This window comes from Heterodontus francisci, chromosome 39 (assembly GCF_036365525.1).
Source record: "Heterodontus francisci isolate sHetFra1 chromosome 39, sHetFra1.hap1, whole genome shotgun sequence".
In the NCBI taxonomy this organism is placed as follows: Eukaryota; Metazoa; Chordata; class Chondrichthyes; order Heterodontiformes; family Heterodontidae; genus Heterodontus; species Heterodontus francisci.
The window spans coordinates 37,054,569-37,079,319 of record NC_090409.1 but is presented as its reverse complement, the minus strand read 5'-3'; the positions used below and the strand labels follow the sequence as shown (position 1 = coordinate 37,079,319).

The 24,751-nt window shown below is 52.2% G+C and overlaps 1 protein-coding gene across 1 annotated transcript in view; it reads right to left on the bottom strand.

Moving 5' to 3' along the window:
• Positions 1-24,751, bottom strand: part of LOC137352881 (mitochondrial import receptor subunit TOM40 homolog) — a 55,836-nt gene that overhangs the window by 952 nt on the left and 30,133 nt on the right. Inside the window, exons 2-5 of the mRNA XM_068018732.1 lie at positions 8,279-8,346; positions 5,419-5,511; positions 4,125-4,226; positions 3,916-4,016 (exon numbers count right to left, since the gene is read on the bottom strand). Coding sequence (XP_067874833.1) covers positions 3,916-4,016; positions 4,125-4,226; positions 5,419-5,511; positions 8,279-8,346 — 364 coding nt within the window. The remainder of the gene's footprint in view (positions 1-3,915; positions 4,017-4,124; positions 4,227-5,418; positions 5,512-8,278; positions 8,347-24,751) is intronic.

Genomic DNA, 24,751 nt, shown 5'->3' with positions numbered 1-24,751 from the left:
TTAGGGAAGGGAGATACGCGGTGAGCTTTCTGCAGGAAACCCACACCGTTCCGGGAGACAAAGCCACCTGGCTCCTGGAGTGGCAGGGTGGGGTCTACATGAGTCACCTCACCCCTATTTCTAGTGGGGTGGCTATCTTGTTGGCCCCGACTTTTCAGCCGGAGATCTTGGGGGTCAAGGAGCTAGTGCCGGGCCGCTTGCTCCACCTCGCTGTTTGCCTGGGTAGCGTGCCGCTCCACTTTGTGAACGTGTACGCGCCCAGACCCGGCGCGTTGCAAGCGCGCTTCTTTGAAGAAGTGTCCGCTCTCTTGAGCTCCATCGATAGCGGCGAGTGCATCATCCTCGGGGGGGATTTTAACTGCACCCTCGAGGTGGGGGATCGCTCCGGTCCCCAGCGCGGCCAAGCGTCGGTGGAGAAGTTGAGGGGACTGATCAGCTCCCTTAACTTGGTGGACGTCTGGCGGAATCTCCATCCCGACTCCAGCGCCTTCACGTGGAGGTCTGGAGGAGGAGGGTCCCGAATCGACCGCCTCTACTTTTCGCAGGCGTACATCTCCCGCGTCTCGGCGGCCTCCATGCGGCTGGTGCCGTGCTCGGACCACCGCCTGGTGTGGGCGGAGTTCACTCCACTCCACACGCGGGCGGGGTCCGCGTACTGGCACTTTAACAACCGGCTGCTGGAGGACGAGCGATTTCGGGACTTGTTCTGTCGATTCTGGGCCGACTGGAGAAGGAAGCAGTGGGGCTTCCCCTCCTTGAGGCTATGGTGGGATGTGGGCAAGACTCACACCCGCGTCTTCTGTCAGGAGTACGCGAAGGGGTCGACCAAAAGGCGGGAAGCCGAGATCGGGCGCCTTGAGAGGGAGGTGCTCGACTTGCAGTCCCGCCTCGGTCATGCAGTCTCGGACCCGGCTCTGTGGCAGGCGTACAAAGAGAACAAGGGCGCGCTGAGGGACCTTCAGATCATAGGGTCCCGAGGCGCGTACGTGAGGTCGCAGATCCAGATCCTGGAAGATTTGGACCGCACCTCACCCTTCTTCTACCCGCTGGAAGAATGGCGGGGGGTCCGTAAGCAGCTCGTTGAGCTGCTGGCCGACGACAGATCCTCCATCACGGATCCGGAGGGAATGGGCCTCCTGGTCCGTACTTATTACAGAGTGTTGTTCTCTCCGGATCCGTCCAGCGAGGATGCGTGCAGAGTCTTGTGGGAGGACCTGCCGCAGGTCAGCCCGGAGGGCGCCGAAGGATTGGAGGCTCCGCTCACGTTGGCGGAACTGACCGGCGCCCTCCACCAGCTCTCGAGGGGCAAATCTCCGAGGATGGGTGGGCTAACTGTGGAGTTCCTCAGGGCGTTCTGGGACGTCCTGGGGGACGATTACGCGCGGGTCCTGTGGGAAAGTCTGGCGACCGGGGAGATGCCCCTCTCGTGGCGCAGGGCGGTCATCGTCCTGCTGCCGAAGAGGGGCGATCTCCGCCTGCTTAAAAACTGGCGTCCGGTCTCCCTCCTCAGCACAGATTATAAGATCTTTGCCCGGGCTATGTCTACCCGCCTGGGCTCCGTGCTGGCCCACATGATCCACCCCGATCAGTCCTGCACGGTCCCAGGCCGGTCCATCCAGGACAACATCCACCTGGTCCGGGACCTGATCCATCTTTCCCAGAGGACTGGTCAGTCGGTCGCCTTTCTCCCCCTCGATCAGGAGAAGGCGTTCGACAGGATGGATCACGAATACCTTTTCGGGACTCTGCGCGCTTTCGGACTCGGGCCGCATTTTGTGGTCCGGGTCCGACTTTTATACGCCGCCGCAGAGTGTCTAGTCAAAGTTAACGGGTCCTTGACGACGCCCCTTCGCTTTGGGAGAGGAGTGCGTCAGGGATGCCCCATGTCCGGCCAATTGAACACCATCTGCGTGGAGCCCTTCCAGTGCCTGCTTCACAGGAGGTTGACGGGATTGGCTCTGCGCGAGCCGGCCATGCGGGTCATCCTCGCGGCTTACGCCGACGACGTGCTCCTCGCTGTCACAGATCCCGTTGACTCGCGGAGGATGCGTGACTGCCAGCAGACCTTTTCTGCCGCGTCCTCCGCGAGGATCAAATGGGAGAAATGTTCCGGACTCCTGGTGGGTCAGTGGCGGGTGGATTCCCTGCCGGAGGAGTTAACACCTTTTGCGTGGAGCACCACGCACCTCCTCCGCTGAGGAAGCCTGGCCGGCAAACTGGCAGGAGTTGGAGGCGAAAGTCACCACTCGGTTGGGGCGCTGGACAGGACTGCTCCGAGTGCTTTCCTACAGGGCCCGAGCGCTGGTCATAAACCAACTGGTGGCCTCCATGCTGTGGTACCGGTTGGTCACTTTGGCCCTGCCCCCTTCCTTCGCCACCAAGATCCAGAAGAAACTGGTCGATTTTCTTCTGGGGCAAGAGGAAACACTGGGTCTCTGCCACGGTCCCGAGTCTCCCGATTGAGGAGAGCGGCCAGTCGCTGGTGTGCGTCCGCACCCAGGCTGCGACTCTCCGCCTTCGGACCCTGCAGATACCTGTAAATCGAGCATCCTCCCAGATGGTGTGCGCTGGCAATGTATTTTTTCCGCCAGTGTCACTGCCTTCAAGACGACACGCAGCTCCCGGCGGAGTCCATTAGCCGCGCCTCTCTGAGGGAGTTGCCTGTCTTTTACCGGGATCTATTCCGAGTCTGGAATATGGTCGCCTCCAGTCAGGACGCTCCCCCGCCGGCAGAGGAGAGCGCCTCGGCTGTCCGGGTGGCCGACTCCGGGGACGGACCGGCGGGCGGAGGAGTAGCCGAAGCCCCCAGGACACCCCTCACTGCAGGTGGCGAGGGGGCTCAGGAGTGCAGAGCGATCCCGGCCGAGCTGACACCCGCTCGGCTGGAACTGTTCATCAGACCCAGGCCCCGAAACCCTCCTCGGGAGCCGGTCCCGCACAACCCGAGCCGCCTCTCGGAAATGCTCTCCGTGCCATTCCAATTAGCGCGGAGAGGTTTCCTGTACGGGCTGCTCCTGCACACTCTCCACTTCCTCGCCTTCGTCAGCCGGCCGGACACGCCCTGGCGGTCCGCGTTGCCATCTGGCGGCGAGGGGAAACCCCGATGGAGGTCTCTCTACGTGGGAGTCCTCCCCCTTTACATCGGGGACCTGGGGTGGAGGGTGTTGCACAGAGCAGTCCCGTGAAATAGACTTTTAAGTAGGTTCACGGACTCCCAGGTCGCCTGTACTTTCTGCGGCCTGGACGAGTCCGTGTTTCACATCTATACGGAGTGTGCGAGGTTGCAGCCCCTATTTGAGTATCTGAAGGGGCTGCTCCTCAAGTTCTGGCTGCACTTCAGTCTCTCACTCCTGATCTTTGGGCACCCGGTGCGGAGGGATGTGGGCCGGGAGGAGGATCTCCTCGTCGGTCTGCTCCTGGGCCTGGCCAAGGTGGCAATTCACAGGTCCAGGCTGCGGGCCGTCGGGGGGGTCCGTCCTCCCTGATTGCCTGCCCCTCTTCCGCGGTTACGTTCGCGCCCAGGTGTCCCTGGAGAAGGAATATGCGGTGTCCGCCGGTACGCTTGAGGCCTTCCGCAACCGGTGGGCACCACAGGGACTGGAGTGCATTGCCGACGCCGAGAATGGCATTTAATGAGTTTTTGTTTTGTTTATCGGTTTTTAATAGTCACTTTGAAAAAAAACATGGGGTTAGATACAGAGTAAAGCTCTGTCCGTGTCAATGTACCCTTGCATAGTTTCGCAGTGAAGGTTAGTCTCACGGCCTGTGAGTTCATCGTTGACTGTATCTGCTACACATTATGTGTCACAGTGAAGCTGCACATCTCACTGCACACTTAATCACTTCTACCTGAGGACAGGCCTCCCATTTTTGCACTGGGCTTGATCCTAAAAGTTACACCAGTATCTAACCCACTGCTCTTTCGAGTCCGTTAAGATCTCAAATCTGATGGCGATTATAGCCACGCAGTTCCTTGTTTCAGCCAACTGCAGTAAAGGAACTGAGACGACCCGTGACTGGGGGGGGGGGGGGGGGTCTTCAATCACATTGGTTCAGCCCAACACTCGGAGCAGATTTCTCACACTTGAGTCAGAACCACTGACAGGCAATTTCAGAGCCCTCACCTGCAACACCATTTTTGACCGCACTCTGTTCGTTAGCTGGTGAATGAGCTGTGCATTCAGGCTGCCCATGTTGTCCATATCTCCCACTAATACTGGGAATGCCTGAAAGACAAAACAAACCAGGTATATCACTGCAGCTACAAGACTCCCTCGACCGAACACCGCCACCCACCTCACACACCCCTCCACCAACCTCCTCGATTAGATTCCAGTCTGTAACTCACTCCCAGGTATCTGTTATTCTATATATAAACCACCCGAACCCCTCGATTATATTCCAGTCTGTAACTCACTCCCGTGTATCTGTTACTCTATATATAAACCCCCCGAACCCCTCGATTAGATTCCAGTCTGTAACTCACTCCCAGGTATCTGTTACTCTATATATAAACCCCCCGAACCCCTCGATTATATTCCAGTCTGTAACTCACTCCCGTGTATCTGTTACTCTATATATAAACCCCCCGAACCCCTCGATTAGATTCCAGTCTGTAACTCACTCCCGGGTATCTGTTACTCTATATATAAACCCCCCGAACCCCTCGATTAGATTCCAGTCTGTAACTCACTCCCGGGTATCCGTTATTCTATATCTAAACCACCCGAACCCCTCGATTAGATTCCAGTCTGTAACTCACTCCCGGGTATCTGTTACTCTATATATAAACCCCCCGAACCCCTCGATTAGATTCCAGTCTGTAACTCACTCCCGGGTATCTGTTACTCTATATATAAACCCCCCGAACCCCTCGATTAGATTCCAGTCTGTAACTCACTCCCGGGTATCTGTTACTCTATATATAAACCCCCCGAACCCCTCGATTATATTCCAGTCTGTAACTCACTCCCGTGTATCTGTTACTCTATATATAAACCCCCCGAACCCCTCGATTATATTCCAGTCTGTAACTCACTCCTGTGTATCTGTTACTCTATATATAAACCCCCCGAACCCCTCGATTAGATTCCAGTCTGTAACTCACTCCCGGGTATCTGTTACTCTATATATAAACCCCTCGATTAGATTCCAGTCTGTAACTCACTCCCGGGTATCTGTTATTCTATATATAAACCACCCCTGAACCCCTTGATTAGATTCCAGTCTGTAACTCACTCCCGGGTATCTGTTATTCTATATATAAACCACCCGAACCCCTCGATTAGATTCCAGTCTGTAACTCACTCCCGGTATCTGTTACTATATCTACAAGCTACCTGGGCTCATGGTTTGGGCTTTGATAAAGGACCTGCTGCCCTGCTCTTGGCTGCTCACTGTGTTGAGAGTTGTTCTCACCTCAGTCGGACTGAGCTGTTTTGTGCCCACGTATGTTGCCCCAAAGTGGTAGCTGGATTCTGCTAACGTGCTGAGAGAAACTGTGTGATTAACCTGCGGCAGGAAAGACAGAAGGAGGAATATTTACATTTCAGGTAAGGCGAAGGAGGTTGAACTCAGGCATCACCAGGTGAAAGGCACAATTTTTTTAATACAACACCTGTGAAGAGAGTTGGCTGTATTGCAAGATCCATTTACATATATCACTCAGCAGGCTGCACTCTCATGTCTGACACACCAGTTTGAGTCCCACTCAAGCACATAACCCAGGAGTAAACTCAAAGTGCACTAGTGAGGAAGCGCCGCACTGTCGGAGGGCCGGTGCCGAGGGAGTGCCGCACTGTCGCAGGTGCCGTCTTTCAGATGAGACATTAAACACAGGCCCCTGTCTGCCCTCTCAGGTGGGTGTAAAATATCCCACGGCCACTATTTGGAAGAAGAGCGGTGGGGTTGGTGGGGGGGGGGGGGGGGGTGGGGGGGAGGGCGGGTGGGGGGAGTTCTCCCCTTTGTCCTGGGGACAATATTTATCTCCTCAACCAACGATCACAAACAGATTAGCTGATTATCTCATTGCTGGTGGTCAGATCTTACTGCACAGAAATAGGCTGCTGTATTTCCTATATTACAACAGTGACTACCCTTTAAGAGGTAATTTATTCGTTCATGGATGTGGGTGTCGCTGGTTAAGACAGCATTTATTGCTCATCCATAATTATCCTTGAGAAGGTGGTGGTGAGCTGCCTTCTTGAACCGCTGCAGTCCATGTGGGGTAGGTACACCCACAGTGCTGTTAGGAAGGGAGTTCCAGGATTTTGACCCAGCGACAGTGAAGGAACGGTGATATAGTTCCAAGTCAGGATGGTGTGTGACTTGGAAGGGAACTTGCAGGTGGTGGTGTTCCCATGTATTTGCTGCCCTTGTCCTTCTAGATGGTAGAGGTCGTGAGTTTGGAAGGTGCTGTCTAAGGAGGCTTGATGAGTTGCTGCAGTGCATCTTGTAGATGGTACACACTGCTGCCACTGTGCGTCAGTGGTGGAAGGAGTGAATGTTTGTGGAAGGGGTGACATTCAAGTGGGCTGCTTTGTCCTGGATGGTGTCGAGCTTGAGTGTTGTTGGAGCTGCACCCATCCAGGCAAGTGGAGAGTATTCCATCAGACTCCTGACTTGTGCCTTGTAGATGGTGGACAGGCTTTGGGGAGTCAGGAGGTGAGTTACTCGCCGCAGGATTCCTAGCCTCTGAACTGCTCTTGTAGTCATGGTATTTGTGTGGCTGGTCCAGTTCAGTTTCTGGTCAACAGTGACCCCTAGGATGTTGATAGTAGGGGATTCAGCGATGGTAATGCCGTTGAACGTCAAGGGGAAATGGTTAGATTTTCTCTTGTTGGAGATGGTCATTGCCTGGCGCGAATGTTACTTGCCACTTGTCAGCCCAAGCCTGGATATTGTCCAGGTCTTGCTGCATTTCTACAAAGACTGCTTCAGTATCCGAGGAGTCGTGAATAGTGAACATGGCGCAATCAGCGAACATCCCCACTTCTGACCTTATAATTGAAGGAACGTCATTGATGAAGCAGCTGAAGATGGTTGGGCCTAGGACACTACCCTGAGGAACTCCTGCAGTGATGTCCTGGAGCTGAGATGATTGACCTCCAACAACCACAACCATCTTCCTTTGTGCTCGGTATGATTCCAAACAGAGGAGAGTTTTTCCCCGGATTCCCATTGACTCCAGGTTTGCTAGGGCTCCTTGATGCGACATTTTGTCAAATGCTGCCTCGATGTCAAGGGCAGTCACTTTCACCTCACCTCTGGAGTTTTGCTCTTTTGTCCATGTTTGGACCAAGACTGTAATGAGGTCAGGAGCTGAGTGGCCCTGGTGGAAAACCCAAACTGAGCGTCACTGAGCAGATTATTGCAGATTATGAAACATGCCTTTATAATTGCATGTATTTGCTTAAAGATACCTTTCAGATTGGAAAAAGACACACAGGAATTAAGGTCCATCTGGTTTTCACCTTCTACGATCCCAAAATACAAGTTTCACAAAAAAAATTATGTAATTCTCATTTGAATGAATTAAGGAAGTTACGGTAAATATTTATAAATCACTGGTTTGGCCCCAGCTGGAGAATTGTGTCCCATTCCGGTCGCCACACACTTTAGAAAGGATGTCAGGGTCTTGGAGAGGGTGCGGAGGGAGATTTACTGGAATGGTCCCAGGGATGAGAGACTCCAGTTAATGTGGAGAGACTGGAGAAGCTGGGATTGTTCTCCTTAAAGCAGAGAAGGTTAAGGGGGAGATTTAATCGAGGCGTTCAAAATCATGAGGGGGTTTTTGATGGAGTAAATGAGGAGAAACTGTTCCCAGTGGCAGGAGGGTCGGTAACCAGAGGGACACAGATTGAGGACAATCGGTAAAAGAACCAGAGGGGGGAGATGAGGAGAATTTTTTTGACGCAGTGAGTTGTTGTGATCTGGAACCTGCTGCCTGAAAGGGCGGTGGAAGCAGATTCAATAGTAACTTTCAAAAGGGGGAATTGGAGAAATACTGGAAGGGGGAAAATTTACAGGAGGATGGGGGAAAGAGCAGGTGGGGGGGGGGGAGGGGGGAGAGAGTGGGACTAATTGGATAGATCTTTCAAAGAGCTGGCACAGGCACGATGGGCCGAATGACCTCTTCCTGTGCTGTTTGATTCTATCAGTACTATTTACCACTGTGTCCCCTCAGAAGCCTTTCAATCCATTTAGCTGAGCTCTCGGTCATAGTAAGTCTGTTTTATTTCTATCATAAGCATTGCGATGCTGACATGCTGAGACTGACCTGGAAGTGATTACTCAGACCTTTGTTTACGACCAGTTTCACCCCTTCCATCTGGATTGGAAAGAGCTCTGCCAATGAGAGAGAGAGAGAGAGAGAGAGAGAGAGAAATTAATACACAATTAACACAGTCCAAATATTACCCCCATATCGATAAGGAACAGACAGAACATTTGCAACAGTAACTTGGCATTTATATAGCACTTTCAGGAGGGATCACCAAACAATATTTAACACCGAGCTACATAAGGATAAAAGGGACCAGCGACCAAAAGCTCGGTCAAAGAGGTTGGTTTTTAAGGAGTGTCTTAAAGGAGGAGAGAGAGAGGCGGAGAGGTTTAGGGAGGGAATTCCAGAGCTTAGGGCCCCAGACAGCTGAAGGCACGGCTGCCAATGGTGGAGCGATGGGAATCGGGGGATGGGCGAGGGGGTGGAATTGGAGGAGTGCAGAGATCTCAGAGGGTTGTCGGGGCTGGAGGAGGTTACAGAGATAGGGAGGGTTGTAGGGGCTGGAGGTGGTTACAGAGATAGGGAGGGTTGTAGGGGCTGGAGGAGGTTACAGAGATAGGGAGGGTTGTAGGGGCTGGAGGTGGTTACAGAGATAGGGAGGGTTGTAGGGGCTGGAGGAGGTTACGGAGATAGGGAGGGGTGTTGTGGCTGGAGGAGGTTACAGAGATAGGGAGGGTTGTAGGGGCTGGAGGTGGTTACAGAGATAGGGAGGGTTGTAGGGGCTGGAGGAGGTTACAGAGATAGGGAGGGTTGTAGGGGCTGGAGGAGGTTACGGAGATAGGGAGGGTTGTAGGGTCTGGAGGAGGTTACGGAGATAGGGAGGGTTGTAGGGTCTGGAGGAGGTTACGGAGATAGGGACGGTTGTTGTGGCTGGAGGAGGTTACAGAGATAGGGAGGGTTGTAGGGGCTGGAGGTGGTTACAGAGATAGGGAGGGTTGTAGGGGCTGGAGGAGGTTACAGAGATATAGTGAGGCCATGGAGGGATTTGAAAACAAGGATGACAAAAATCATGACCATTCGGGAACCTCACAGGGTCTGCAGTCCGATTGGTTATGTGGTGATGAGAATGTAGAACTCACTACCACAGGGAGTGGTTGAGGGGAATAGCAGAGATGCATTTAAGGGGAAGCTGGATAAACACATGAGGGCGAAAGGACTAGTGGGATATGGTGATAGGGTGAGATGGAGAGGGGGGTTAGGAGGAAGCTCATGTGGAGCAGAAACACCAGCACGGAGCAGATGGGCCGAATGGCCTGTTTCTATACTGTAAATTTGACATAATTGGGATACCGGACAAGTAATCCAGCGATTGAGTTTGAATTCCAGTGTAGCAGTTTGAGAATTTGAAGTTAAAGAAAAGAATGACTCGGATGAGTTAAAGTACCACTTGTAACCGCCCTCTGACGCGAGTCATGTTGTATCAAACCCTCCAAGGTTCAAGAAGGCGACAGCCGACCAGCACCTTCACAGGGTCACTGAATTAATCGTGGTCGAGTCCCCTGATCCAGGAGATTGTCGGTTCAAGCCCCGCTTCAGTGTGGAGAACAAATCCGGGCTGACGCTGCCTGTGCCGGTACCCAGGGAGTGCCGCAGTGTCGGAGGAGCAGCTTTCCGGTGAGATGTTAAACTGAAGCTCCCGCCTGCCCTCTCAGGAGAAATAAAAGATTCCGAGGCCACTATTTCAAAGGAGATCAGGGGAGCACTCCCTGGAGTCCAGACCGATATTTATCCTCAACCGACATCATTATATTAAAAAAAATAATACGGGTCATTATCACATCGCAGATTGTGGGAGCTTGCTGTGCATAAATTGGCAACCGCGATTCCGACAGTACAACAGTGACCACATATCAAAGGCATCAAACATTGGGCATTTCAGCAATAGGCACCTCCTCAACAACACAACAGTACTGTACCCCAGTGTTATAGTCTCAGACCTGTACCCACCAGTACTGGACCCCAGTGTTATAGTCTCAGACCTGTACCCACCAGTACTGTACCCCAGTGTTATACAGTAACAGACCTGTCCGAACCAGTACTGTACCCCAGTGTTATACAGTAACAGACCTGTCCCCACCAGTACTGTACCCCAGTGTTATAGTCTCAGACCTGTCCGAACCAGTACTGTACCCCAGAGTTATACAGTAACAGACCTGTCCCCACCAGTACTGTACCCCAGTGTTATACAGCGACAGACCTGTCCCCACCAGTACTGTATCCCAGTATTATACAATGACAGACCTGTCCCCACCAGTACTGTACCCCAGAGTTATACAGTAACAGACCTGTCCCCACCAGTACTGTACCCCAGTGTTATACAATGACAGACCTGTACCCACCAGTACTGTACCCCAGTGTTATACAGTGACAGACCAGTCCCCACCAGTACTGTACCCCAGTGTTATAGTGACAGACCTGTCCCCACCAGTACTGTACCCCAGTGTTATACAGTAACAGACCTGTCCCCACCAGTACTGTACCCCAGTGTTATACAGTAACAGACCTGTCCCCACCAGTACTGTACCCCAGTGTCATAGTCTCAGACCTGTCCGAACCAGTACTGTACCCCAGTGTCATAGTCTCAGACCTGTACCCACCAGTACTGTACCCCAGTGTTATACAGTGACAGACCTGTACCCACCAGTACTATACCCCAGTGTTATACAGTGACAGACCTGTACCCACCAGTACTGTACCCCAGTGTTATACAGTGACAGACCTGTACCCACCAGTACTGTACCCCAGTGTTATACAGTGACAGACCTGTACCCACCAGTACTGTACCCCAGTGTTATACAGTTACAGACCTGTCCCCACCAGTACTGTACCCCAGTGTTATACAGTGACAGACCTGTCCCCACCAGTACTGTACCCCAGTGTTATACAGTGACAGACCTGTCCCCACCAGTACTGTACCCCAGTGTTATACAGTAACAGACCTGTACCCACCAGCACTGTACCCCAGTGTTATACAGTGACAGACCTGTCCCCACCAGTACTGTACCCCAGTGTTATACAGTGACAGACCTGTCTCCACCAGCACTGTACCCCAGTGTTATACAGTGACAGACCTGTCCCCACCAGTACTATACCCCAGTGTTATACAGTGACAGACCTGTACCCACCAGTACTATACCCCAGTGTTATACAGTGACAGACCTGTCCCCACCAGTACTATACCCCAGTGTTATACAATGACAGACCTGTACCCACCAGTACTATACCCCAGTGTTATACAGTGACAGACCTGTCCCCACCAGTACTATACCCCAGTGTTATACAGTGACAGACCTGTACCCACCAGTACTGTACCCCAGTGTTATACAGTGACAGACCTGTCCCCACCAGTACTGTACCCCAATGTTATACAGTGACAGACCTGTCCTCACCAGTACTATACCCCAGTGTTATACAGTGACAGACCTGTCCCTACCAGTACTGTACCCCAGTGTTATACAGTGACAGACCTGTCCCCACCAGTACTGTACCCCAGTGTTATACAGTGACAGACCTGTACCCACCAGTACTGTACCCCAGTGTTATACAGCGACAGACCTGTCCCCACCAGTACTGTATCCCAGTATTATACAATGACAGACCTGTCCCCACCAGTACTGTACCCCAGAGTTATACAGTAACAGACCTGTCCCCACCAGTACTGTACCCCAGTGTTATACAATGACAGACCTGTACCCACCAGTACTGTACCCCAGTGTTATACAGTGACAGACCTGTCCCGACCAGTACTGTACCCCAGTGTTATAGTGACACACCTGTCCCCACCAGTACTGTACCCCAGTGTTATACAGTAACAGACCTGTCCCCACCAGTACTGTACCCCAGTGTTATACAGTAACAGACCTGTCCCCACCAGTACTGTACCCCAGTGTCATAGTCTCAGACCTGTCCGAACCAGTACTGTACCCCAGTGTCATAGTCTCAGACCTGTACCCACCAGTACTGTACCCCAGTGTTATACAGTGACAGACCTGTACCCACCAGTACTATACCCCAGTGTTATACAGTGACAGACCTGTACCCACCAGTACTGTACCCCAGTGTTATACAGTGACAGACCTGTACCCACCAGTACTGTACCCCAGTGTTATACAGTGACAGACCTGTACCCACCAGTACTGTACCCCAGTGTTATACAGTTACAGACCTGTCCCCACCAGTACTGTACCCCAGTGTTATACAGTGACAGACCTGTCCCCACCAGTACTGTACCCCAGTGTTATACAGTGACAGACCTGTCCCCACCAGTACTGTACCCCAGTGTTATACAGTAACAGACCTGTACCCACCAGCACTGTACCCCAGTGTTATACAGTGACAGACCTGTCCCCACCAGTACTGTACCCCAGTGTTATACAGTGACAGACCTGTCTCCACCAGCACTGTACCCCAGTGTTATACAGTGACAGACCTGTCCCCACCAGTACTATACCCCAGTGTTATACAGTGACAGACCTGTACCCACCAGTACTATACCCCAGTGTTATACAGTGACAGACCTGTCCCCACCAGTACTATACCCCAGTGTTATACAGTGACAGACCTGTACCCACCAGTACTATACCCCAGTGTTATACAGTGACAGACCTGTCCCCACCAGTACTATACCCCAGTGTTATACAGTGACAGACCTGTACCCACCAGTACTGTACCCCAGTGTTATACAGTGACAGACCTGTCCCCACCAGTACTGTACCCCAGTGTTATACAGTGACAGACCTGTCCTCACCAGTACTATACCCCAGTGTTATACAGTGACAGACCTGTCCCTACCAGTACTGTACCCCAGTGTTATACAGTGACAGACCTGTCCCCACCAGTACTGTACCCCAGTGTTATACAGTGACAGACCTGTACCCACCAGTACTGTACCCCAGTGTTATACAGTGACAGACCTGTCCCCACCAGTACTGTACCCGTGTTATACAGTGACAGACCTGTCCCCACCAGTACTGTCCCCCGTGTCATACAGTGACAGACCTGTACCCACCAGTACTGTACCCCAGTGTCATAGTCTCAGACCTGTCCGAACCAGTACTGTATCCCAGTGTCATAGTCTCAGACCTGTCCGAACCAGTACTGTACCCCAGTGTCATAGTCTCAGACCTGTCCGAACCAGTACTGTATCCCAGTGTCATAGTCTCAGACCTGTCCGAACCAGTACTGTACCCCAGTGTCATCGTCTCAGACCTGTCCGAACCAGTACTGTACCCCAGTGTCATAGTCTCAGACCTGTCCGAACCAGTCCTGTACCCCAGTGTCATAGTCTCAGACCTGTCCGAACCAGTACTGTACCCCAGTGTTATACAGTAACAGACCTGTACCCACCAGTACTGTACCCCAGTGTTATACAGTGACAGACCTGTCCCCACCAGTACTGTACCCCAGTGTTATACAGTGACAGACCTGTCCGAACCAGTACTGTACCCCAGTGTTATACAGTGACAGACCTGTACCCACCAGTACTGTACCCCAGTGTTATACAGTGACAGACCTGTCCCCACCAGTACTGTACTCCAGTGTTATACAGTGACAGACCTGTCCCCACCAGTACTGTACCCCAGTGTTATACAGTGACAGACCTGTCCGAACCAGTACTATACCCCAGTGTTATACAGTGACAGACCTGTACCCACCAGTACTGTACCCCAGTGTTATACAGTGACAGACCTGTCCCCACCAGTACTGTACCCCAGTGTTATACAGTGACAGACCTGTACCCACCAGTACTGTACCCCAGTGTTATACAGTGACAGACCTGTACCCACCAGTACTGTACCCCAGTGTTATACAGTGACAGACCTGTACCCACCAGTACTGTACCCATGTTATACAGTGACAGACCTGTCCCCACCAGTACTGTACCCCAGTGTTATAGTGACAGACCAGTACCCACCAGTACTGTACCCCAGTGTCATAGTCTCAGACCTGTCCCCACCAGTACTGTACCCCAGTGTCATAGTCTCAGACCTGTCCGAACCAGTACTGTACCCCAGTGTTATACAGTGACAGACCTGTCCCCACCAGTACTGTACCCCAGTGTCATAGTCTCAGACCTGTCCGAACCAGTACTGTACCCCAGTGTTATACAGTGACAGACCTGTCCCCACCAGTACTGTACCCCAGTGTCATAGTCTCAGACCTGTACCCACCAGTACTGTACCCCAGTGTTATACAGTGACAGACCTGTACCCACCAGTACTGTACCCCAGTGTTATACAGTGACAGACCTGTACCCACCAGTACTGTACCCCAGTGTCATAGTCTCAGACCTGTCCGAACCAGTACTGTACCCCAGTGTTATACAGTGACAGACTTGTCCCCACCAGTACTGTACCCCAGTGTTATACAGTGACAGACCTGTGCCCACCAGTACTGTATCCCAGTGTTATACAGTAACAGACCTGTCCCCACCAGTACCGTACCCCAGTGTTATACAGTAACAGACCTGTCCCCACCAGTACTGTACCCCAGTGTTATACAGTGACAGACCTGTCCCCACCAGTACTGTACCCCAGCGTTATGCAGTGACAGACCTGTCCCCACCAGTACTGTACCCCAGTGTTATACAGTGACAGACCTGTACCCACCAGTACTGTACCCCAGTGTTATACAGCGACAGACCTGTCCCCACCAGTACTGTACCCCAGTGTTATACAGTGACAGACCTGTCCTCACCCGTACTGTACCCCAGTGTTCTACAGTGACAGACCTGTCCCCACCAGTACTGTACCCCAGTGTTATATAGCGACAGACCTGTCCCCACCAGCACAGTGGCGCAGTGTTTTGCACCGCAGCCTCACAGCTCCAGCAACCCGGGTTCAATTCTGGGTACTGCCTGTGTGGAGTTTGCAAGTTCTCCCTGTGTCTGCGTGGGTTTCCTCCGGGTGCTCCGGTTTCCTCCCACATGCCAAAGACTTGCAGGTTGATAGGTAAATTGGCCGTTAGCAATTGCCCCTAGTATAGGTAGGTGGTAGGGAAATATAGGGACAGGTGGGGATGTGGTCGGAATATGGAATCAGTGTAGGATTAATATAAATGGGTGGCTGATGGTCGGCACAGACTCGGTGGGACGAAGGGCCTGTTTAGGTGCTGTATCTCTAAACGAAACTACTGTCCCCCAGTGTTATAGGGACCGACCTGTCCCCACCAGTACTGTATCCCAGTGTTCTCCAGTGACAGACCTGTCCCCACCAGTGCTGTACCAGTGTCGCACAGTGACAGACCTGTCCCCACCAGTGCTGTACCCCAGTGTTATACATTGACAGACCTGTCCCCACCAGTACTGCCCCAGTATTGTACAGTGACAGACCTGTCCCCACCAGTACTGTACCAGTTAAAAAGTGACAGATCTGTCCCCACCAGTACAGTACCCCAGTGTTATCCAGTGACAGACCTGTCCCCACCATTACTGTACCCCAGTGTTATACAGTGACAGACCTGTACCCACCAGTACTGTACCCGTGTTATAGTGACAGACCTGGCCCCACCAGTACAGTACCCCAGTGTTACAGGGACAGACCTGTCCCCACCAGTACTGTAACCCAGTGTTACAGGGACAGACCTGTCCCCACCAGTACAGTACCCCAGTGTTACACAGCGACGGACCTGTCCCCACCAGTACTGTACCCCAGTGTTATCGGGACAGACCTGTCACCACCAGTACTGTACCCCAGTGTTATACATTGGCAGACCTGCCCCCACCAGTCCTGTACCAGTGTCTTTCAGTGACAGACCTGTCCCCACCAGTACTGTACCCCAGTGTTATACATTGACAGACCTGTCCCCATCAGTACTGCCCCAGTGTTGTACAGTGACAGACCTGTCCCCACCAGTACTGTACCAGTTAAAAAGTGACAGACCTGTCCTCACCAGTACTGTACAAGTTATATAGTGACAGACCTGTCCTCACCTGTACTGTACCCCAGTGTGAAACAGCAACAGACCTGTCCTCACCTGTACTGTATCCCAGTGTTCTCCAGTGACAGACCTGTCCCCACCAGTGCTGTACCAGTGTCGCACAGTGACAGACCTGTCCCCACCAGTGCTGTACCCCAGTGTTATACATTGACAGACCTGTCCCCACCAGTACTGCCCCAGTATTGTACAGTGACAGACCTGTACCCACCAGTACTGTACCCCAGTGTTATACAGTGACAGACCTGTCTCCACCAGCACTGTACCCCAGTGTTATACAGTGACAGACCTGTCCCCACCAGTACTATACCCCAGTGTTATACAGTGACAGACCTGTACCCACCAGTACTATACCCCAGTGTTATACAGTGACAGACCTGTCCCCACCAGTACTGTACCCCAGTGTTATACAGTGACAGACCTGTACCCACCAGTACTATACCCCAGTGTTATACAGTGACAGACCTGTCCCCACCAGTACTATACCCCAGTGTTATACAGTGACAGACCTGTACCCACCAGTACTGTACCCCAGTGTTATACAGTGACAGACCTGTCCCCACCAGTACTGTACCCCAGTGTTATACAGTGACAGACCTGTCCTCACCAGTACTATACCCCAGTGTTATACAGTGACAGACCTGTCCCCACCAGTACTATACCCCAGTGTTATACAGTGACAGACCTGTACCCACCAGTACTGTACCCCAGTGTTATACAGTGACAGACCTGTCCCCACCAGTACTGTCCCCCAGTGTCATACAGTGACAGACCTGTACCCACCAGTACTGTACCCCAGTGTCATAGTCTCAGACCTGTCCGAACCAGTACTGTATCCCAGTGTCATAGTCTCAGACCTGTCCGAACCAGTACTGTACCCCAGTGTCATAGTCTCAGACCTGTCCGAACCAGTACTGTATCCCAGTGTCATAGTCTCAGACCTGTCCGAACCAGTACTGTACCCCAGTGTCATCGTCTCAGACCTGTCCGAACCAGTACTGTACCCCAGTGTCATAGTCTCAGACCTGTCCGAACCAGTCCTGTACCCCAGTGTCATAGTCTCAGACCTGTCCGAACCAGTACTGTACCCCAGTGTTATACAGTAACAGACCTGTACCCACCAGTACTGTACCCCAGTGTTATACAGTGACAGACCTGTCCCCACCAGTACTGTACCCCAGTGTTATACAGTGACAGACCTGTCCCCACCAGTACTGTACCCCAGTGTTATACAGTGACAGACCTGTCCGAACCAGTACTATACCCCAGTGTTATACAGTGACAGACCTGTACCCACCAGTACTGTACTCCAGTGTTATACTGTGACAGACCTGTACCCACCAGTACTGTACCCCAGTGTTATACAGTGACAGACCTGTCCCCACCAGTACTGTACCCCAGTGTTATACAGTAACAGACCTGTACCCACCAGTACTGTACCCCAGTGTTATACAGTGACAGACCTGTCCCCACCAGTACTGTACCCCAGTGTTATACAGTGACAGACCTGTCCGAACCAGTACTGTACCCCAGTGTTATACAGTGACAGACCTGTACCCACCAGTACTGTACCCCAGTGTTATACAGTGACAGACCTGTCCCCACCAGTACTGTACTCCAGTGTTATACAGTGACAGACCTGTCCCCACCAGTACTGTACCCCAGTGTTATACAGTGACAGACCTGTCCGAACCAGTACTATACCCCAGTGTTATACAGTGACAGACCTGTACCCACCAGTACTGTACTCCAGTGTTATACTGTGACAGACCTGTACCCACCAGTACTGTACCCCAGTGTTATACAGTGACAGACCTGTCCCCACCAGTACTGGACCCCAGTGTTATAGTCTCAGACCTGTACCCACCAGTACTGGACCCCAGTGTTATAGTCTCAGACCTGTACCCACCAGTACTGTACCCCAGTGTTATACAGTAACAGACCTGTCCGAACCAGTACTGTACCCCAGTGTTATACAGTAACAGACCTGTCCCCACCAGTACTGTACCCCAGTGTTATAGTCTCAGACCTGTCCGAACCAGTACTGTACCCCAGAGTTATACAGTAACAGACCTGTCCCCACCAGTACTGTACCCCAGTGTTATACAGCGACAGACCTGTCCCCACCAGTACTGTATCCCAGTATTATACAATGACAGACCTGTCCCCACCAGTACTGTACCCCAGAGTTATACAGTAACAGACCTGTTCCCACCAGTACTGTACCCCAGTGTTATACAATGACAGACCTGTACCCACCAGTACTGTACCCCAGTGTTATACAGTGACAGACCTGTCCCCACCAGTACTGTACCCCAGTGTTATAGTGACAGACCTGTCCCCACCAGTACTGTACCCCAGTGTTATACAGTAACAGACCTGTCCCCACCAGTACTGTACCCCAGTGTTATACAGTAACAGACCTGTCCCCACCAGTACTGTACCCCAGTGTTATACAGTTACAGACCTGTCCCCACCAGTACTGTACCCCAGTGTTATAGTCTCAGACCTGTCCGAACCAGTACTGTACCCCAGTGTCATAGTCTCAGACCTGTCCGAACCAGTACTGTACCCCAGTGTCATAGTCTCAGACCTGTACCCACCAGTACTGTACCCCAGTGTTATACAGTGACAGACCTGTACCCACCAGTACTATACCCCAGTGTTATACAGTGACAGACCTGTACCCACCAGTACTGTACCCCAGTGTTATACAGTGACAGACCTGTACCCACCAGTACTGTACCCCAGTGTTATACAGTGACAGACCTGTACCCACCAGTACTGTACCCCAGTGTTATACAGTTACAGACCTGTCCCCACCAGTACTGTACCCCAGTGTTATACAGTGACAGACCTGTACCCACCAGTACTATACCCCAGTGTTATACAGTGACAGACCTGTCCCCACCAGTACTATACCCCAGTGTTATACAGTGACAGACCTGTACCCACCAGTACTATACCCCAGTGTTATACAGTGACAGACCTGTCCCCACCAGTACTATACCCCAGTGTTATACAGTGACAGACCTGTACCCACCAGTACTGTACCCCAGTGTTATACAGTGACAGACCTGTCCCCACCAGTACTGTACCCCAGTGTTATACAGTGACAGACCTGTCCTCACCAGTACTATACCCCAGTGTTATACAGTGACAGACCTGTCCCTACCAGTACTGTACCCCAGTGTTATACAGTGACAGACCTGTCCCCACCAGTACTGTACCCCAGTGTTATACAGTGACAGACCTGTACCCACCAGTACTGTACCCCAGTGTTATACAGTGACAGACCTGTCCCCACCAGTACTGTACCCGTGTTATACAGTGACAGACCTGTCCCCACCAGTACTGTCCCCCAGTGTCATACAGTGACAGACCTGTACCCACCAGTACTGTACCCCAGTGTCATAGTCTCAGACCTGTCCGAACCAGTACTGTATCCCAGTGTCATAGTCTCAGACCTGTCCGAACCAGTACTGTACCCCAGTGTCATAGTCTCAGACCTGTCCGAACCAGTACTGTATCCCAGTGTCATAGTCTCAGACCTGTCCGAACCAGTACTGTACCCCAGTGTCATCGTCTCAGACCTGTCCGAACCAGTACTGTACCCCAGTGTCATAGTCTCAGACCTGTCCGAACCAGTCCTGTACCCCAGTGTCATAGTCTCAGACCTGTCCGAACCAGTACTGTACCCCAGTGTTATACAGTAACAGACCTGTACCCACCAGTACTGTACCCCAGTGTTATACAGTGACAGACCTGTCCCCACCAGTACTGTACCCCAGTGTTATACAGTGACAGACCTGTCCGAACCAGTACTGTACCCCAGTGTTATACAGTGACAGACCTGTACCCACCAGTACTGTACCCCAGTGTTATACAGTGACAGACCTGTCCCCACCAGTACTGTACTCCAGTGTTATACAGTGACAGACCTGTCCCCACCAGTACTGTACCCCAGTGTTATACAGTGACAGACCTGTCCGAACCAGTACTATACCCCAGTGTTATACAGTGACAGACCTGTACCCACCAGTACTGTACTCCAGTGTTATACTGTGACAGACCTGTACCCACCAGTACTGTACCCCAGTGTTATACAGTGACAGACCTGTCCCCACCAGTACTGTACCCCAGTGTTATACAGTGACAGACCTGTCCGAACCAGTACTGTACCCCAGTGTTATACAGTGACAGACCTGTACCCACCAGTACTGTACCCCAGTGTTATACAGTGACAGACCTGTCCCCACCAGTACTGTACCGCAGTGTTATACAGTGACAGACCTGTACCCACCAGTACTGTACCCCAGTGTTATACAGTGACAGACCTGTCCCCACCAGTACTGTACCCCAGTGTTATACAGTGACAGACCTGTACCCACCAGTACTGTACCCCAGTGTTATACAGTGACAGACCTGTACCCACCAGTACTGTACCCCAGTGTTATACAGTGACAGACCTGTACCCACCAGTACTGTACCCATGTTATACAGTGACAGACCTGTCCCCACCAGTACTGTACCCCAGTGTTATAGTGACAGACCTGTACCCACCAGTACTGTACCCCAGTGTCATAGTCTCAGACCTGTCCCCACCAGTACTGTACCCCAGTGTCATAGTCTCAGACCTGTCCGAACCAGTACTGTACCCCAGTGTTATACAGTGACAGACCTGTCCCCACCAGTACTGTACCCCAGTGTCATAGTCTCAGACCTGTCCGAACCAGTACTGTACCCCAGTGTTATACAGTGACAGACCTGTCCCCACCAGTACTGTACCCCAGTGTCATAGTCTCAGACCTGTACCCACCAGTACTGTACCCCAGTGTTATACAGTGACAGACCTGTACCCACCAGTACTGTACCCCAGTGTTATACAGTGACAGACCTGTACCCACCAGTACTGTACCCCAGTGTCATAGTCTCAGACCTGTCCGAACCAGTACTGTACCCCAGTGTTATACAGTGACAGACTTGTCCCCACCAGTACTGTACCCCAGTGTTATACAGTGACAGACCTGTGCCCACCAGTACTGTATCCCAGTGTTATACAGTAACAGACCTGTCCCCACCAGTACCGTACCCCAGTGTTATACAGTAACAGACCTGTCCCCACCAGTACTGTACCCCAGTGTTATACAGTGACAGACCTGTCCCCACCAGTACTGTACCCCAGCGTTATGCAGTGACAGACCTGTCCCCACCAGTACTGTACCCCAGTGTTATACAGTGACAGACCTGTACCCACCAGTACTGTACCCCAGTGTTATACAGCGACAGACCTGTCCCCACCAGTACTGTACCCCAGTGTTATACAGTGACAGACCTGTCCTCACCCGTACTGTACCCCAGTGTTCTACAGTGACAGACCTGTCCCCACCAGTACTGTACCCCAGTGTTATACAGTGACAGACCTGTCCTCACCCGTACTGTACCCCAGTGTTCTACAGTGACAGACCTGTCCCCACCAGTACTGTACCCCAGTGTTATATAGCGACAGACCTGTCCCCACCAGCACAGTGGCGCAGTGTTTTGCACCGCAGCCTCACAGCTCCAGCAACCCGGGTTCAATTCTGGGTACTGCCTGTGTGGAGTTTGCAAGTTCTCCCTGTGTCTGCGTGGGTTTCCTCCGGGTGCTCCGGTTTCCTCCCACATGCCAAAGACTTGCAGGTTGATAGGTAAATTGGCCGTTAGCAATTGCCCCTAGTATAGGTAGGTGGTAGGGAAATATAGGGACAGGTGGGGATGTGGTCGGAATATGGAATCAGTGTAGGATTAATATAAATGGGTGGCTGATGGTCGGCACAGACTCGGTGGGACGAAGGGCCTGTTTAGGTGCTGTATCTCTAAACGAAACTACTGTCCCCCAGTGTTATAGGGACCGACCTGTCCCCACCAGTACTGTATCCCAGTGTTCTCCAGTGACAGACCTGTCCCCACCAGTGCTGTACCAGTGTCGCACAGTGACAGACCTGTCCCCACCAGTGCTGTACCCCAGTGTTATACATTGACAGACCTGTCCCCACCAGTACTGCCCCAGTATTGTACAGTGACAGACCTGTCCCCACCAGTACTGTACCAGTTAAAAAGTGACAGATCTGTCCCCACCAGTACAGTACCCCAGTGTTATCCAGTGACAGACCTGTCCCCACCATTACTGTACCCCAGTGTTATACAGTGACAGACCTGTCCCCACCAGTCCTGTACCCCAGTGTTATACAGTGACAGACCTGTACCCACCAGTACTGTACCCGTGTTATAGTGACAGACCTGTCCCCACCAGTACAGTACCCCAGTGTTACAGGGACAGACCTGTCCCCACCAGTACTGTAACCCAGTGTTACAGGGACAGACCTGTCCCCACCAGTACAGTACCCCAGTGTTACACAGCGACGGACCTGTCCCCACCAGTACTGTACCCCAGTGTTATCGGGACAGACCTGTCACCACCAGTACTGTACCCCAGTGTTATACATTGGCAGACCTGCCCCCACCAGTCCTGTACCAGTGTCTTTCAGTGACAGACCTGTCCCCACCAGTACTGTACCCCAGTGTTATACATTGACAGACCTGTCCCCATCAGTACTGCCCCAGTGTTGTACAGTGACAGACCTGTCCCCACCAGTACTGTACCAGTTATATAGTGACAGACCTGTCCTCACCTGTACTGTACCCCAGTGTGAAACAGCAACAGACCTGTCCTCACCTGTACTGTATCCCAGTGTTCTCCAGTGACAGACCTGTCCCCACCAGTGCTGTACCAGTGTCGCACAGTGACAGACCTGTCCCCACCAGTGCTGTACCCCAGTGTGAAACAGCAACAGACCTGTCCTCACCTGTACTGTACCGCAGTGTTATACAGTGACAGACCTGTCCCCACCAGTACTGTACCCCAGTGTTATACATTGACAGACCTGTCCCCACCAGTACTGCCCCAGTGTTGTACAGTGACAGACCTGCACCCACCAGTACTGTACCCGTGTTATAGTGACAGACCTGTCCCCACCAGTACAGTACCCCAGTGTTACAGGGACAGACCTGTCCCCACCAGTACTGTAACCCAGTGTTACATCGACAGACCTGTCCCCACCAGTACAGTACCCCAGTGTTACACAGCGACGGACCTGTCCCCACCAGTACTGTACCCCAGTGTTATCGGGACAGACCTGTCACCACCAGTACTGTACCCCAGTGTTATACATTGGCAGACCTGCCCCCACCAGTACTGTACCCCAGTGTCATAGTCTCAGACCTGTCCGAACCAGTACTGTACCCCAGTGTTATACAGTGACAGACCTGTCCCCACCAGTACTGTACCCCAGTGTCATAGTCTCAGACCTGTCCGAACCAGTACTGTACCCCAGTGTTATACAGTGACAGACCTGTCCCCACCAGTACTGTACCCCAGTGTCATAGTCTCAGACCTTTACCCACCAGTACTGTACCCCAGTGTTATACAGTGACAGACCTGTACCCACCAGTACTGTACCCCAGTGTTATACAGTGACAGACCTGTACCCACCAGTACTGTACCCCAGTGTCATAGTCTCAGACCTGTCCGAACCAGTACTGTACCCCAGTGTTATACAGTGACAGACTTGTCCCCACCAGTACTGTACCCCAGTGTTATACAGTGACAGACCTGTGCCCACCAGTACTGTATCCCAGTGTTATACAGTAACAGACCTGTCCCCACCAGTACCGTACCCCAGTGTTATACAGTAACAGACCTGTCCCCACCAGTACTGTACCCCAGTGTTATACAGTGACAGACCTGTCCCCACCAGTACTGTACCCCAGCGTTATGCAGTGACAGACCTGTCCCCACCAGTACTGTACCCCAGTGTTATACAGTGACAGACCTGTACCCACCAGTACTGTACCCCAGTGTTATACAGCGACAGACCTGTCCCCACCAGTACTGTACCCCAGTGTTATACAGTGACAGACCTGTCCTCACCCGTACTGTACCCCAGTGTTCTACAGTGACAGACCTGTCCCCACCAGTACTGTACCCCAGTGTTATACAGTGACAGACCTGTCCTCACCCGTACTGTACCCCAGTGTTCTACAGTGACAGACCTGTCCCCACCAGTACTGTACCCCAGTGTTATATAGCGACAGACCTGTCCCCACCAGCACAGTGGCGCAGTGTTTTGCACCGCAGCCTCACAGCTCCAGCAACCCGGGTTCAATTCTGGGTACTGCCTGTGTGGAGTTTGCAAGTTCTCCCTGTGTCTGCGTGGGTTTCCTCCGGGTGCTCCGGTTTCCTCCCACATGCCAAAGACTTGCAGGTTGATAGGTAAATTGGCCGTTAGCAATTGCCCCTAGTATAGGTAGGTGGTAGGGAAATATAGGGACAGGTGGGGATGTGGTCGGAATATGGAATCAGTGTAGGATTAATATAAATGGGTGGCTGATGGTCGGCACAGACTCGGTGGGACGAAGGGCCTGTTTAGGTGCTGTATCTCTAAACGAAACTACTGTCCCCCAGTGTTATAGGGACCGACCTGTCCCCACCAG